Genomic DNA, 12008 nt, shown 5'->3' with positions numbered 1-12008 from the left:
TCAAATGGATGATTTCATGGGGATTTTTTTAATTTCTTTGTAGTAGTTTGTGTCATTGTCTCGAAACAACAGATTGCTAAATCACCCTGTGCAACCGTTTTGAAATTGGTATAATGAGGGTGGTGTGAAGATGACTGGCTAATTATGTGATTTATTGCATAGAATTTGCTGTTTCAATGGAAAGTGGGATGCTGTCAAAAGTTCAGGTGGTGTTCTGTTAAATAATGCAGGGATCCCTTTTAGGGTCTGTTTGGACTTAAGATCCCAGAATGTAGAGGAGGTCTCTTTTCTTCAGACTTTCATTTTTGAAGTTGTTCCTCTGTATACAAATCTATGTACAAATAAAAATGTAGAGTATATAAGCATGACTTGGAAGTCTAGGATCTCCCCTTTCTTCTGAGGTATTGCTTGAGTCTCTGACCATACCCTGTGGTTTTTTTTCCTTACCCATGAAACTCGTCTGGTTTTGAAGGTTTAGGTCTTTCTCCATTGGCTTTTTCCTGCTTTCAATTAGAAGTCACCATGAACTGCAGGAGCTGCTGCAACAAAAATTAGTTAAAATCAATACTATTTGGGGCATTCGATATTTTCTAAACAAGAAAAATTTTAAATAATAAATATTGAAGGATTAATCGAAGGATTAATGGAATCCTTCTGGGTTTAAGTTCCTCTGATCCCCTAAAGTTTTTTTCTATTAATTCTGTAATCTTAAGGCATCCTTCATAAATATTCTGTAGTGCAATTCATTATAGCCTGAGAAGTCCTTTAATCCAAAATTCAACAAAGTCTTCTGGTCCTAGCAGAAGTTCCAATTACATATTCCTTCCAAGAAGTTACATAGTCTTATGCATTATCAGGGTACTAGGAAAGACACGGTCCTTGCGGAGACACTGACAGTTTTGGGCTTTGACAGCCTTTGTAGGAAATTAATTTGTCAGCTGAAGACATGTAACAGAGCATTCTAAATCCTACGAGAAGCCATGACCTATTTAATGCAAGATCTATTAAAATAATGCTTCAGACATGCATCAAAATTTCACTTGTGGGCCGCTGGTGGAGGCATTCTGCAGTTATGGAGGGGCAGGAATCCACAGATTCGGGAATGTTCTGAAAAATTAATCTTCTGTTACATCAAAGAGGAATTGGAACCTATCATTATTTCTGAAAGGGAATGGTATAATGAGTTACTTTTCTAATTATGCTGCTACTATCTATAAGTAGTTTTGTTGCTTCTATATATAGTAGATTTTGGTTTTTTATAGTATAAACAAAATACTCGAGACAACCAAAAATTATATATGCAAAGGGAAACAGCATCTTATGCAATAATGGGTGACATTAGATAATTACAGCTGTTCAGACAAATTTAGTATCTAGATTATGTCTAATGATCATGCTTGAGATTGGAGTAGTGACAAAAATACCAACTCCCAGGCTTTATTCTGTTGTTTGTTCTTTTTATGTGTAAAATAATTTGTCCCAGAACTTTTAAGTAAATGTGATTTGATAAGGTATTCTCTAATCTAGAGGTCCTATACAGAAAGTGCACGGGGAAATATTTATTTCCTATATCTGGATACTCTAGACAATACCTGATGGTTTCTGCTTCTGTCTCTTTAGGCTAGCTTTATTCATGAAGATATTGAAAGTGCAATCAGTGACAGCAAAAGTGGGAAGCAAAAGAAGAGGCTTGAAACACTGAGGTAAAAACCTAACTTCTTGACAGCGTATAGAATCAAATAGTGTGACAGCATTCAGAAGCTCTCCAGGTTTGCCTGCTGTATTTTGGTTTTTTTTTGTTTTGATTTGGTTTATTTTTTTTAGACTTAATAATTTAATTCCAAAGCCCTATGTAGAGGTCTTGTTTTAATAATTTTCTCGTGTTCTCTCAAATTATAGTGTCACTCTTACCTTCCCCAATTCCTCCTTAGTGATGGGAACAGCTGAGATCAAGATCACTTGCCAGAGGATGGCATTGCATGTCTCAGTTCTGCATATGGATCAAGTAGCTCAGAATTTAAATTAAAAACATAAATGCCCCGTAACTCCAAGTAAATAAGATTATGCTAAAAGGTTTTGGGATCTGAAAATGTTGAAGCGGCAATTGAAGATTGAATAATTTTCCTGCCTGCCTGTTTAATGATGCTGAAGACTTCTTGTTTCCCTGGTAGCAAAAGCTTCTTTGCCAGTTGGAAAATGTGGGGGAAAGAATCTTTTGGGTTCAGAAAAGATTAACACAGAAATGAGAGGTAGCAAACAGAGGCATAAAAACAAGGGCAGAAATATATTAGATATTGAATGGTGGTGATAGTAGTTGGAATGTTAGTATATAACTGCATTCTGATAGTATCTCTCAATATTACTTACTTTTGTTTTCAAATAGAGAAGTCTCTGCTGGACAAAAATCATTAAATAAAATTGCCACCATTATGTGAATGAGTTTATAACAGTTTTGGCTATCTGCTAAATTCTGATATGCAACTTATGGAATTTTCCTGGAGTAAGGGACACTGCTATAAAAACAAAGCAAAAACCGAACTATGTCTAGCTTTATTTGCATTTTTAAAATCAGATAAGCAGACTTGACTCTTTGTGGGACCGTAGCAAACAGTTATAAGCACAAAGAGGCAATCCAGAGGGATTCAAACACGCTGGATGTGCTGGGAAACTAATGAGGTTTAATTGGGGAAAGAATGTGGGTCAGTACATCTGTTGGGACAAATAATCCGAGGTATCAGTCTCCGAGGGCTGCGAGGCCAAGAGGTCATGCGTGTGTGGCAGCTCAGTGCTGGTTACTCCCTGTCATGTCCTGTGCCTGCTGGCACTGGGTCACTGAGAGGGACCCTCCTGCCTGACATGACATTGTCGAGTTGCTGCAAGGTTATTAACAAGTGAAAGGGCACTGGAGGAAGGAAAGGCAAAGGAAATACTTTGTTGTTGTTGTTGTTCACTGTCGAAAGGCCAAGCAGCATCTGACATTTTATGGTGGCCTTGTTGAATGCCGTGAATAAGATGGGATTATAAAGAGATGACTTTAAGGTGAAGATCTTGCTTTTAAACAGAGGTGTGGAAAAGGGAGATGGGGGTCTGTATGACAGGAGCTGTTGGGATTTTGTTGTCTCTCGGTATCAAGCTGCAGAATGGCTTCAAGGACCTCTTTGTGGTATTTAAAATGACAGTAAGAACTGGAAAAGTGAAAAATTGCATGGAAAGTGGAAACATTGATACATTTGTATCAAGGCAGGATGAATAGGTCGCTGTTACAAAAAAGAAAATCATCCAGTAGAGTGGTGTTTGTTGGTAGAGTTTTAAGAAAAAAGGTGGTTCACGACTGGTCAGATTTAGGGACTAAATACTTGTGATGGCTGAAAGGTAACTTCTAATCTAATTTTCTTTCCCACAAAAGGCAAGTCCAGGCAGTATGACTGCATATGGAGGTAAAAATGGCACCTCTTAACCCAAGCCACTGAGTTTAGCCATGTAATCTGGCAGGTCTCATCATGTCCTTTGTCACTGCTGGGGGATTTCTCAGGTGGCAAAAGTTTGCTAACCCCATCATGGAGTGGGTTTCCTGCTGTGTTTAGTGTATTTACACATTGTGGTCTTGAATAGGGCTTACTTGGCAGGTCTGCAGTAGATGATGTAGGGAACCAAACAAGCGTTCCAGGTAGAGGCCCTGAGGCAGTGACTCAGCCAGAGGCCTCTGAGATAATGCAGGAATCCACTAAAAGACCTTGGGCAGCCTGGGAAGGAGAGAAAAGAAGCTTCTAATTCCTGCGAAGGAATACCTGTCTTGGGTACCTGCACTTAAAGATAAAAATAAGATAGAGAAAACTGTTTTAGGCTAACACCACTTATAGAATATATACTGGTATATATTTAGCAATAGCAGTGTGTTATTAAAAGGTTTGAAAGAAGTGTGTAAACTTAAAAAATGTGTGTAACAGTATAAAAAGTAGATCCCTGTGTGCCTTCTTTTCTGTACCTTAGAAATCAATGCCCTAAGTGTGATAAAAGTGTGTTAATATAAACACTGGATGCCTTTTCCCGCCATTTATCCGGGGACGATGAGGACGAAGAATAAAACCTCAAACTTATAAAGCAGTCAGATTGTCTTTCTTAACAACTAAAATACATCCAAAAAAGTGCCAAGCTGCGTTAAGACAGATTTTTAGGCGTCGGCAAGAAGAGGTCCTTGCGAAGGTCTTCTCTGATTAAGCACTAGAGAAATAGAACGTTTTTCCTTCAAGTGTCACTCGCGGGCTCTCTCCTCTCCCTCTAGAATGATCTCCAAAGCTGACAGTGCCATCCCTCCTCCGCCACGGGCACCGGCCCCGGTGCCACCAGGGACCATCACGCAGGTGGACGTGAGGAGCCGCGTGGCAGCGTGGTCGGCGTGGGCTGCTGAGCAGGGCGACTGTGAGTATGGGGTGGCAAACAGCTGTTCTGGGCACTGGGTTTTTGTGGTGCCTGGTGAGAACAAGAATAATTTAGAAAGATCCTCTTTCGTAAAGATCGCAGTAACTGGGTACAGAAAATGGTTGTACAAGGTCAGCCCTCTGCCCTCGCTGAGAGCAGATATGATTATTCTCTGAGTCTGGTTTGAGATGCCCCGAGCCACTGTCCCCTGATCTGGGGAATGAGATCTGACTGTCATAATCTGACTTGTCATTTGCTTTCATTTATCCGTTTTCTGAATGTCTGTTCAGAGCTACTTTTATTTGTGCTTAGCTGGGTGAGAGTGAGGGCTACTGATTTTAACCTGGGCTTCTTTATGAACATGGTAGCATTCACAGAAAACAGTACTTTTGGAACTTGTCGTTATTTCTGAAAGGGAATGGTATAATGAGTTACTTTTCTAATTATGCTGCTACTACCTATAGTAGTTTTGTTGCTTCTATATATAGTAGATTTTGGTTTTTTGTAGTATAAGCAAAATACTCGAGACAACCAAAAATTATATATGCAGAGGGAAAAAGCAGCTTATGCAATAATTAGATGTTAACTTTCATTACATCTAATGGTGCTCTCTTCAGTAATAGGGAGAGCGTAGGCCACATATTTTGGACAATTAAAGACTATAATTAGGGATTAAAAGGTGACTTGAGCATTATTTATTTATGGCACATATATCTTTGTACCATATCATTTAGCCTATGTGGCTAAACTGGTTCTTTTTATTTTTTTTAAAGTTATTTTTTAAAACCTTACCCAAGAAACGCTGTAGCGTTCCTAATCGGTTTGGATTGGTTTTGTTTGGTGGTTGTTGGTGGGTTTTTTACATCTCTAAGGGAAACATATTTTGATCAGATTTCTTTGAAAAAGTTCTTCAGAAAGAGTAAAGTTTCTTCTCTAAAACAGACTACTAAGGTTAAGATGAGGTCACATATGGTTTGTTTGTTTGTGTTCTTTTAGTAATAGATACTAATTCTACTACTGTAGAATTAGAAGATCTTGAAGTCTTTATTATTTTTGGTTTATTAAATTATATCTGTATCACTTAACAAAGTTCACAACTATGCAAAGAAAACAGCTGAAAATGTTCAGAGCAAACTGAAGTGTTAAGAATTATTTAATCTATGTATCTACAGTATTACATCTATCTTGAGTAATGGTTAACCTGTTCTTCTGCTTGACTTCTCACCTCAGAAAGGTTTCATTAGTTTGCTCAGTGTCATGCCAGACCAGTTGTGAATCTGAGTTCCTGCACTTCCTTTTATTCTGCTCATGCAGATCTTTTCTAAAATGCATTTACTGAAATCCCACCTGTTCACAAACACAGTGCAGCACTTAGTGTAACTTAAAAATGCAAAACTTACAATTTCTCAAAACGTTCACCCTTGCTGTTTTTAAACAAAAGTCACTGACTCTGTCCATTGTTATTTGTGAGTACTGGTTCTATCACATCATAACCTCCCATTTCAGTGTTGCCAGAACTGACACTCCTTTTTGCTAATTGCCTTTTAGATCAAAATTGTCTCCAAAGTCATGGCTGCACTCTTTCTTGCTTGCTTCTGCTGGAGAAGCTTTCAGCATATTTTGCAAAATAGAGTGATTCCTAATTATGTTGTATTTATAATCTACCACTTTGTGCTGAAATTTTTTGATTTTCAGCTTCTGTGGTTTACTTCATTTATGCAGTTAAATTGACTGAAAGCACAGACTTAGCTTCTTTGTGAGACTTATCAGGATCAGGCATTAGGGTACAGGATTTTCACGTTATGTGGAGTCCTTGCAAAGTTAATGATACAAACAGTTTTGTCCATCTTTTCTCATAGTTCTATGGTTTAAAGCATAAGCTATATAGAAAATGTTATGTACTAATATACTAATTCCACATATATGGATGTTTTATTCTCTTCTTCCCTCTATTGCAGTTGAAAAACACAGACAGTACCATGAACAGGAAGAAACAGCAGAGATGATGGCAGCCAGGATTGACAGAGATGTTGTAAGTGGGAAACTGCAAATGATGTTGCTTAATGTCTGTTAAATTTTGCAGCTCTTCTTTGTGAGAAGACTTTTTCCACATAGTAAATTCAGTTCTGGAGAAAAGCTTTCCAGGCAGCCTCTGCTTGTGTGGTAGATCTAAAAATGAATAGGTGGTAGTTCCTTTTCCTTAATTTTGTTCTTTAAACAGGAAAAAAAATGTGGGGGAATGACAACACATTGAATGTGATATAAAGTTTTCTGCTGTAAAGAGCTGGAAATACAAATTGTGATTTTTTTTGCAGTAGACCAGTTTTAGCAAACTATATAAGGAGTAAAAAATTCCATCAGTTTAGTGGGACTTGGATATGTGTAATATCTGGAAAATAAACATGATCATTTCTGGAGACAGGTGGACCACGTTTATTTCTAACCCAAAATTTTCTTGCCTATAAGCAACAACACTGGGTGTGTGTGAGATCAAATACTGTCCCATTTGTCAGTTGTAACTTTCTACTTTTCCACTCTCAGCAACATTCAGAGGGTCTTGAGAAAAGCATGGTGGGACCTGCTGAATTGTTGCCAGTGTGTTTTCCCCAGAGTCTCATTCTCGTCCACTTGCTCTTTGAAATCAATTCTTCAAAGAGTATTTCTCTACAAATAGCTTAATTTGTAGGGAACTTCACCAAATAGCTTAACAGTTAGTACTAAAGGACATTATGCAGTTATACCCTTTAGGAAAATGCTGTCCATTCAAATAATTAGAATTTTTTTTTCATGTGCTGTGAGAGAGAATGTAATGTGTGAACAAATTGTGTAATTGCAATCTGAACTTAATAGTTTTGTTGATCATATTTTAAAAATGTCCAGTGACCCTAAGCTTTTAAAAAAATTAGATTTTAAATGCTTTACAGGTATGTAAAGTTAAGAACACAATGAATCTAAATATGGAATGTTCTAGCATGAAATTTGTTCCAAGGAAGCTGTTGGTGCTTGAGAGGTCTGGATGTTTCAATTTTTGGAGTACTTCTGCTATATATTCTGTAGAGAAACTGTTGCTTTTCTTCCACAGCAAATTCTGAACCATATTTTGGATGACATAGAGTATTTTGTTACCAAACTTCAAAAAGCTGCTGAAGCGTTTGCTGAACTTTCAAAGAGGAAGAAAACTAAGAAAAGTAAAAAGAAAGGACCTGGAGGTAGGAGTTCTCATTGCAGGCAATTAAGTTTCTCTAAGGATCACTGAAGTAGCCAGCAAATGTGTCTTTGTGTTGCTTTTTTATCAGTGTGGTAATATTTTTCACTTTGAGCACGTAAATTCCTGTGGAGTATATTCTTAGAGGGAAACATATAAAAACCACTTGCTTGAAGGCAGTGGGAAGTGACTACATAGAGATGTGACCACAGAATATGCTCCCTGCTCTGCTTCTGTATTTAGAAAATTCTGTAAGTTGGTGAATTTATTGTGTGTGTATGTGTTTACTGTTTCTGAAATATTGATAGAAGTTATATACATATAAATGGATATATAAAAATCTCATTTTGTTCACCAGAGGGAGTTCTCACTCTCCGTGCAAAACCACCACCTCCAGATGAATTTGTTGATTGCTTCCAAAAATTCAAGCATGGCTTCAATCTTCTGGTAGGTGACTGCCCATGGATATGTTGGTGTGTGACATGCAATAAGTTTTTTCCTGGGACAGCTAAGTATAACCTGATCTTTGTTTTCCCTGCCACTACAGATTAATTTGGGTGTCAGTTTTGCTGCATTTTCTTATGGCTTATTCCACTAGTTTGGAGGGAAGAACTAAAATTATGGTGAAAGATGAAGAGGAGAAGGAAGAATCAGTAGCATGATGAATTTGCTTTGCAGTTATTTTTAAATTTTCTCGGAGGTTTCTACTATTCCAGAGGGTCTGAATGCTTGTGGTTGATGCACCTGAGGGAGCTGCAGAAGGTTATTTTGTCTTTGGGAGTGCATTAATAAAGTTTTCTGCCTAACCTTCCTGTTGTCTTGACCATGTAGAGAAACCTTCTGGGGCCTTCAGTGCCCTACAGCTGCCAGCTGTGCAGAGGTGGTCACACCATCCAGGGAATTGTGAGCCTGAGTCTGCACTCTCTTGGCCTCCACTGCTCTCTCAGGAGGAGCAACCCCACAAGTATTCTCTGCAGGAATGCTGATATACCTGGAAATGCAATCTTGTTTGGTCCTTGGCTGGCACACAGGGAGATAGCTCAGCTGAGACTTGACTGGTCTTGGACTTCCACCTTTTCCCTCTCCATCCAAGGCTGATCTGAGGCAAGATCAGGGCTGGCCACCTGTGGCCTAGGTTGGCCTTTGAGCTTTGGGGTACTGCTCCTCAAGTTCCCTACACAGTGACTAGATGAGCATATTTCTTTTTCAACACTGTTGAGTTTGTTCTTTTCCTGGTTCTTTTAAAGCCCTTTACTTAGGAAATTTGAGTTTGAATCATAAAAGAATTTCTAGGAACATCTGTTGGGATCACAGCTCTGTTGTGTGTTTGCCAGCATCACCAGCTGTGGCCTTAATTTGCTTTTATTCATCTGTGCCCATCAGACTCTCTGTGCTTGTTGCCATCATTACCACAGGGCCTTCTGGGCTCAGAACGTTCCATCCAACAAATTGCTGCTGCTTTGTAGGTTCTCAGTAAGCAGAGATACCAATTCAACAGCCTTCCCTGGCATCTCCTCTCAAGTGGGAATCTCCTATTCAAGGGAGGCAGCAAGTGGGACACCTTCAAAGCATTTACTGTCAGATACTGACTGTTCCTTCCAATTGCTGGGGCGGCTGTGCCAGTGGGGAAAACTGGGCTTGTATTCACTGAGCCAAACCAGTTTTTTTCTTCCTCCTAGGGAATGAATTCTGATTGCTAGGCTCTAAGAGATATTTAGAAATGCTAAGAATATCTATTTTTAAAATATCTATTTATCAAGTTCTGTGATTCTGACCTTAAAGGGTTGCTGTTTAGAAGGGGGATGGATGTCTTGGAACATGCTTGTCCTCATCACTAGTGCTTGTAATGTCCATTTTTTCCCATTCTTCTGCCTTCTGCATTTAGATTCATTTTTTACCCAAGAACAGTCTGTGCATCCTTGAAATCTTCTGTGCAGGAGGAAAGCAGTTCTTGTTTTGGTGCTCAGCAGCATCTAGGACCTGGTTTCTAAGGTTGCCCTTGAAGAGCTGTGCTGTAACAGTGCTTTACTTCAGCATCATTGCAGGAGCCACAAAAGCCTCACTTCCACAAAAGTTTCAGTTCCTGGCACTTCATGACAGACATGGAGAACTGTATAAAATGCAGAATTTTGTTTAAGAATAAAAGGAGTAGCTAGAAGAATTTAATCTTTGCCAGTAGAATGGAAACTGTTTTAAAACCCCACGCTGGAGGTTTCTAGAAAATGCCTACCATCTGTCAAAAAACTATGCTGGGAGTAAGTTGTAATGACTGAAGAACAGTGTATAGGAAGTTATTGGAAGTAAAAACACATCCTCCTCCTTCCTTCATTTGGAGGGACATGCTGGAAGGCTAGATGTAAAAGCAGGACAAGGCTAGCCAAAAGCAGTTTGAGGAACAGATGGTAAGATGCAATAAAAGCTACTATAACTTTTTAAAACACATTCAGGCATACTTCTTATCTCTGGAGCCTACAAGGCCAGTGGGTGATATGTAAATAAAAGAAATCCTCCAGGAGGCTATATCAGTGACTTTTAGTATTTCTTCTGAATTTTTTATATAATATCATTATTGTTTTTTATGTGCATGTTTACTTGCAAAAGCTTTTTTTTTTTTTCCATCTACTAAAAAACTAAGTCAGCAAACCACACAGTATGTTATCTCACCTCCTTCAAACTGCCTTTCTACCAGAGAAATAGAAGTGGTGAAGGTAATACTGATAATCTTTAAAGTCATTCCAAGGATCTGAGGCAACCAGATATCTCGGAGATACCTGCACACGGGGTGCAGTTTGTAGGAATGTGTGTTAACATGAGGAAGAAGCAAACATGCATCTTGCAAAAAACCAAAATAATGTCTTCAGATCCACCTCTTCTATGATCTTGTTTCTTTGGTTTTCCAAAACATATCCAGCAAGGTTGCACAGTTCCTGAAGAAGGTACTGTGAGGTTGAATGTAGCTTCTTAGATACCTGTAGCTTCTTAGATACTTGCTTAGTGAAATAGAAAACAAAATATAGGGCAAAAATATCAGTTCTTGAAGTGTTGTAAATTAACAGTGAAGTCCCACACATGCCTCTGCAGATGCCATGACTGTCCCACATATTTACAGGTGTTCTGGCAAATGGGGAGAAGTCTACAAATGTAGAAATATCTCATAATATCAGATAAAGGGATAGATGAAATTCAGTATTGATTATATGATAGTCATGGACAGGTGAGGAAAAATCTCATATATAGAACAAATCAGAACAAAATGTTGATGTAGTAGAGATTCCTGGCAGAAAGTCATCTGTGTTTAATGGAATCAACCAAGAAAATGTTGAAAAACATCAGGGGAGAAAAGACAACAGAAAATTAACAAATAAAGAGCATCACTATGCCATTATGTTCCCTGGCCTTATTTTGTTGCCAGTATAGCAAAATTGAAGAAGATGCAGGGAGGACAAGAATGCTCAAAGGAATTAGTTTAGCTTGGAAAAGTCCAAACTGAGGAAGAACATAACAAATCTGTAAATGGTTATGAGCATCACTGGAAAACTCGAGGGCAGAAGGGCAGCTCAGTTTTTATTTGGAAAAGAACTTACAGAATACTGATGAGAGTAAGAGGTGTCAAATTTCCAAAGGAGATGCTGCCTCACAAAGCATGTAATTCGGCCGTGGAACTTCTTGTTTTGCACAATAGGTGCTACAATAGAGGTGGATTCAAAAACAATTGGATGAATGAGCACTTACACTTCAGACAAAACACTTGGTTTAGGACCTGGGACCTGACCAGGGATAGCCATTATTATGTAAACTGTTTATTGTCATAACAGTTAAATGTTTCTTAAAATATATAATTTGTTCCATTCCTTCAGGCTAAGTTGAAGTTTCATATCCAGAATCCTAGTGCAGCTGATCTGGTTCATTTTCTCTTTACCCCACTACAAATGGTAAGCTTTTACAATTTTCTCAGTGTTTTCCTTCAAAACTCATGTATTTATATGCTCTGTAACCTTTTCAAGGAGCATATCTCAGTATGAGGTTTTCTTTAGGAAATAACATATATCCTTTTCTGCATTTATGTCCATCTATTAAATATATTTATTTAAATATCTTTGGCTTTGTGTTATGCTTTGCCATTATAATTTTTAATTAACAACTAAAAAATGGAGATATTCTGCATATAAGGAAGGAGGAGAGTTGAAAGCGTGTCTGTTTAATTGAATTATGTGTGGCTTTGATCAGTAAAGCAAAAATAACGTTGCCAAAAGTGGGTCTATATAAAAAATGGCTGGTGACCAGAACAGCAGCTCTTCAGCAATAAATAGTTCAGTTAATCTGCAGGACATTCAGACACACTGGCAGCACTGTAGGCACCATGTATTCACAGTAACTTCTGTAC

General features: G+C 38.3%; 1 protein-coding gene across 9 annotated transcripts in view; it reads left to right on the top strand.

Moving 5' to 3' along the window:
• EPS8 (EGFR pathway substrate 8, signaling adaptor) overlaps positions 1-12008 on the top strand; it is a 134655-nt gene that overhangs the window by 91910 nt on the left and 30737 nt on the right. For all 9 annotated transcript variants that reach the window (XM_064654366.1, XM_064654364.1, XM_064654371.1 and 6 more), the window contains 6 exons: positions 1621-1703; positions 4283-4419; positions 6378-6451; positions 7502-7628; positions 7983-8071; positions 11482-11556. In XM_064654366.1, the coding sequence (XP_064510436.1) occupies positions 1621-1703; positions 4283-4419; positions 6378-6451; positions 7502-7628; positions 7983-8071; positions 11482-11556 (585 nt within the window). The remainder of the gene's footprint in view (positions 1-1620; positions 1704-4282; positions 4420-6377; positions 6452-7501; positions 7629-7982; positions 8072-11481; positions 11557-12008) is intronic.

This window comes from Pseudopipra pipra, chromosome 5, assembly GCF_036250125.1.
Source record: "Pseudopipra pipra isolate bDixPip1 chromosome 5, bDixPip1.hap1, whole genome shotgun sequence".
In the NCBI taxonomy this organism is placed as follows: domain Eukaryota; kingdom Metazoa; phylum Chordata; class Aves; order Passeriformes; family Pipridae; genus Pseudopipra; species Pseudopipra pipra.
Note: the sequence above shows the minus strand (reverse complement) of the source record. Positions and strands in the feature narration are given on the sequence as shown.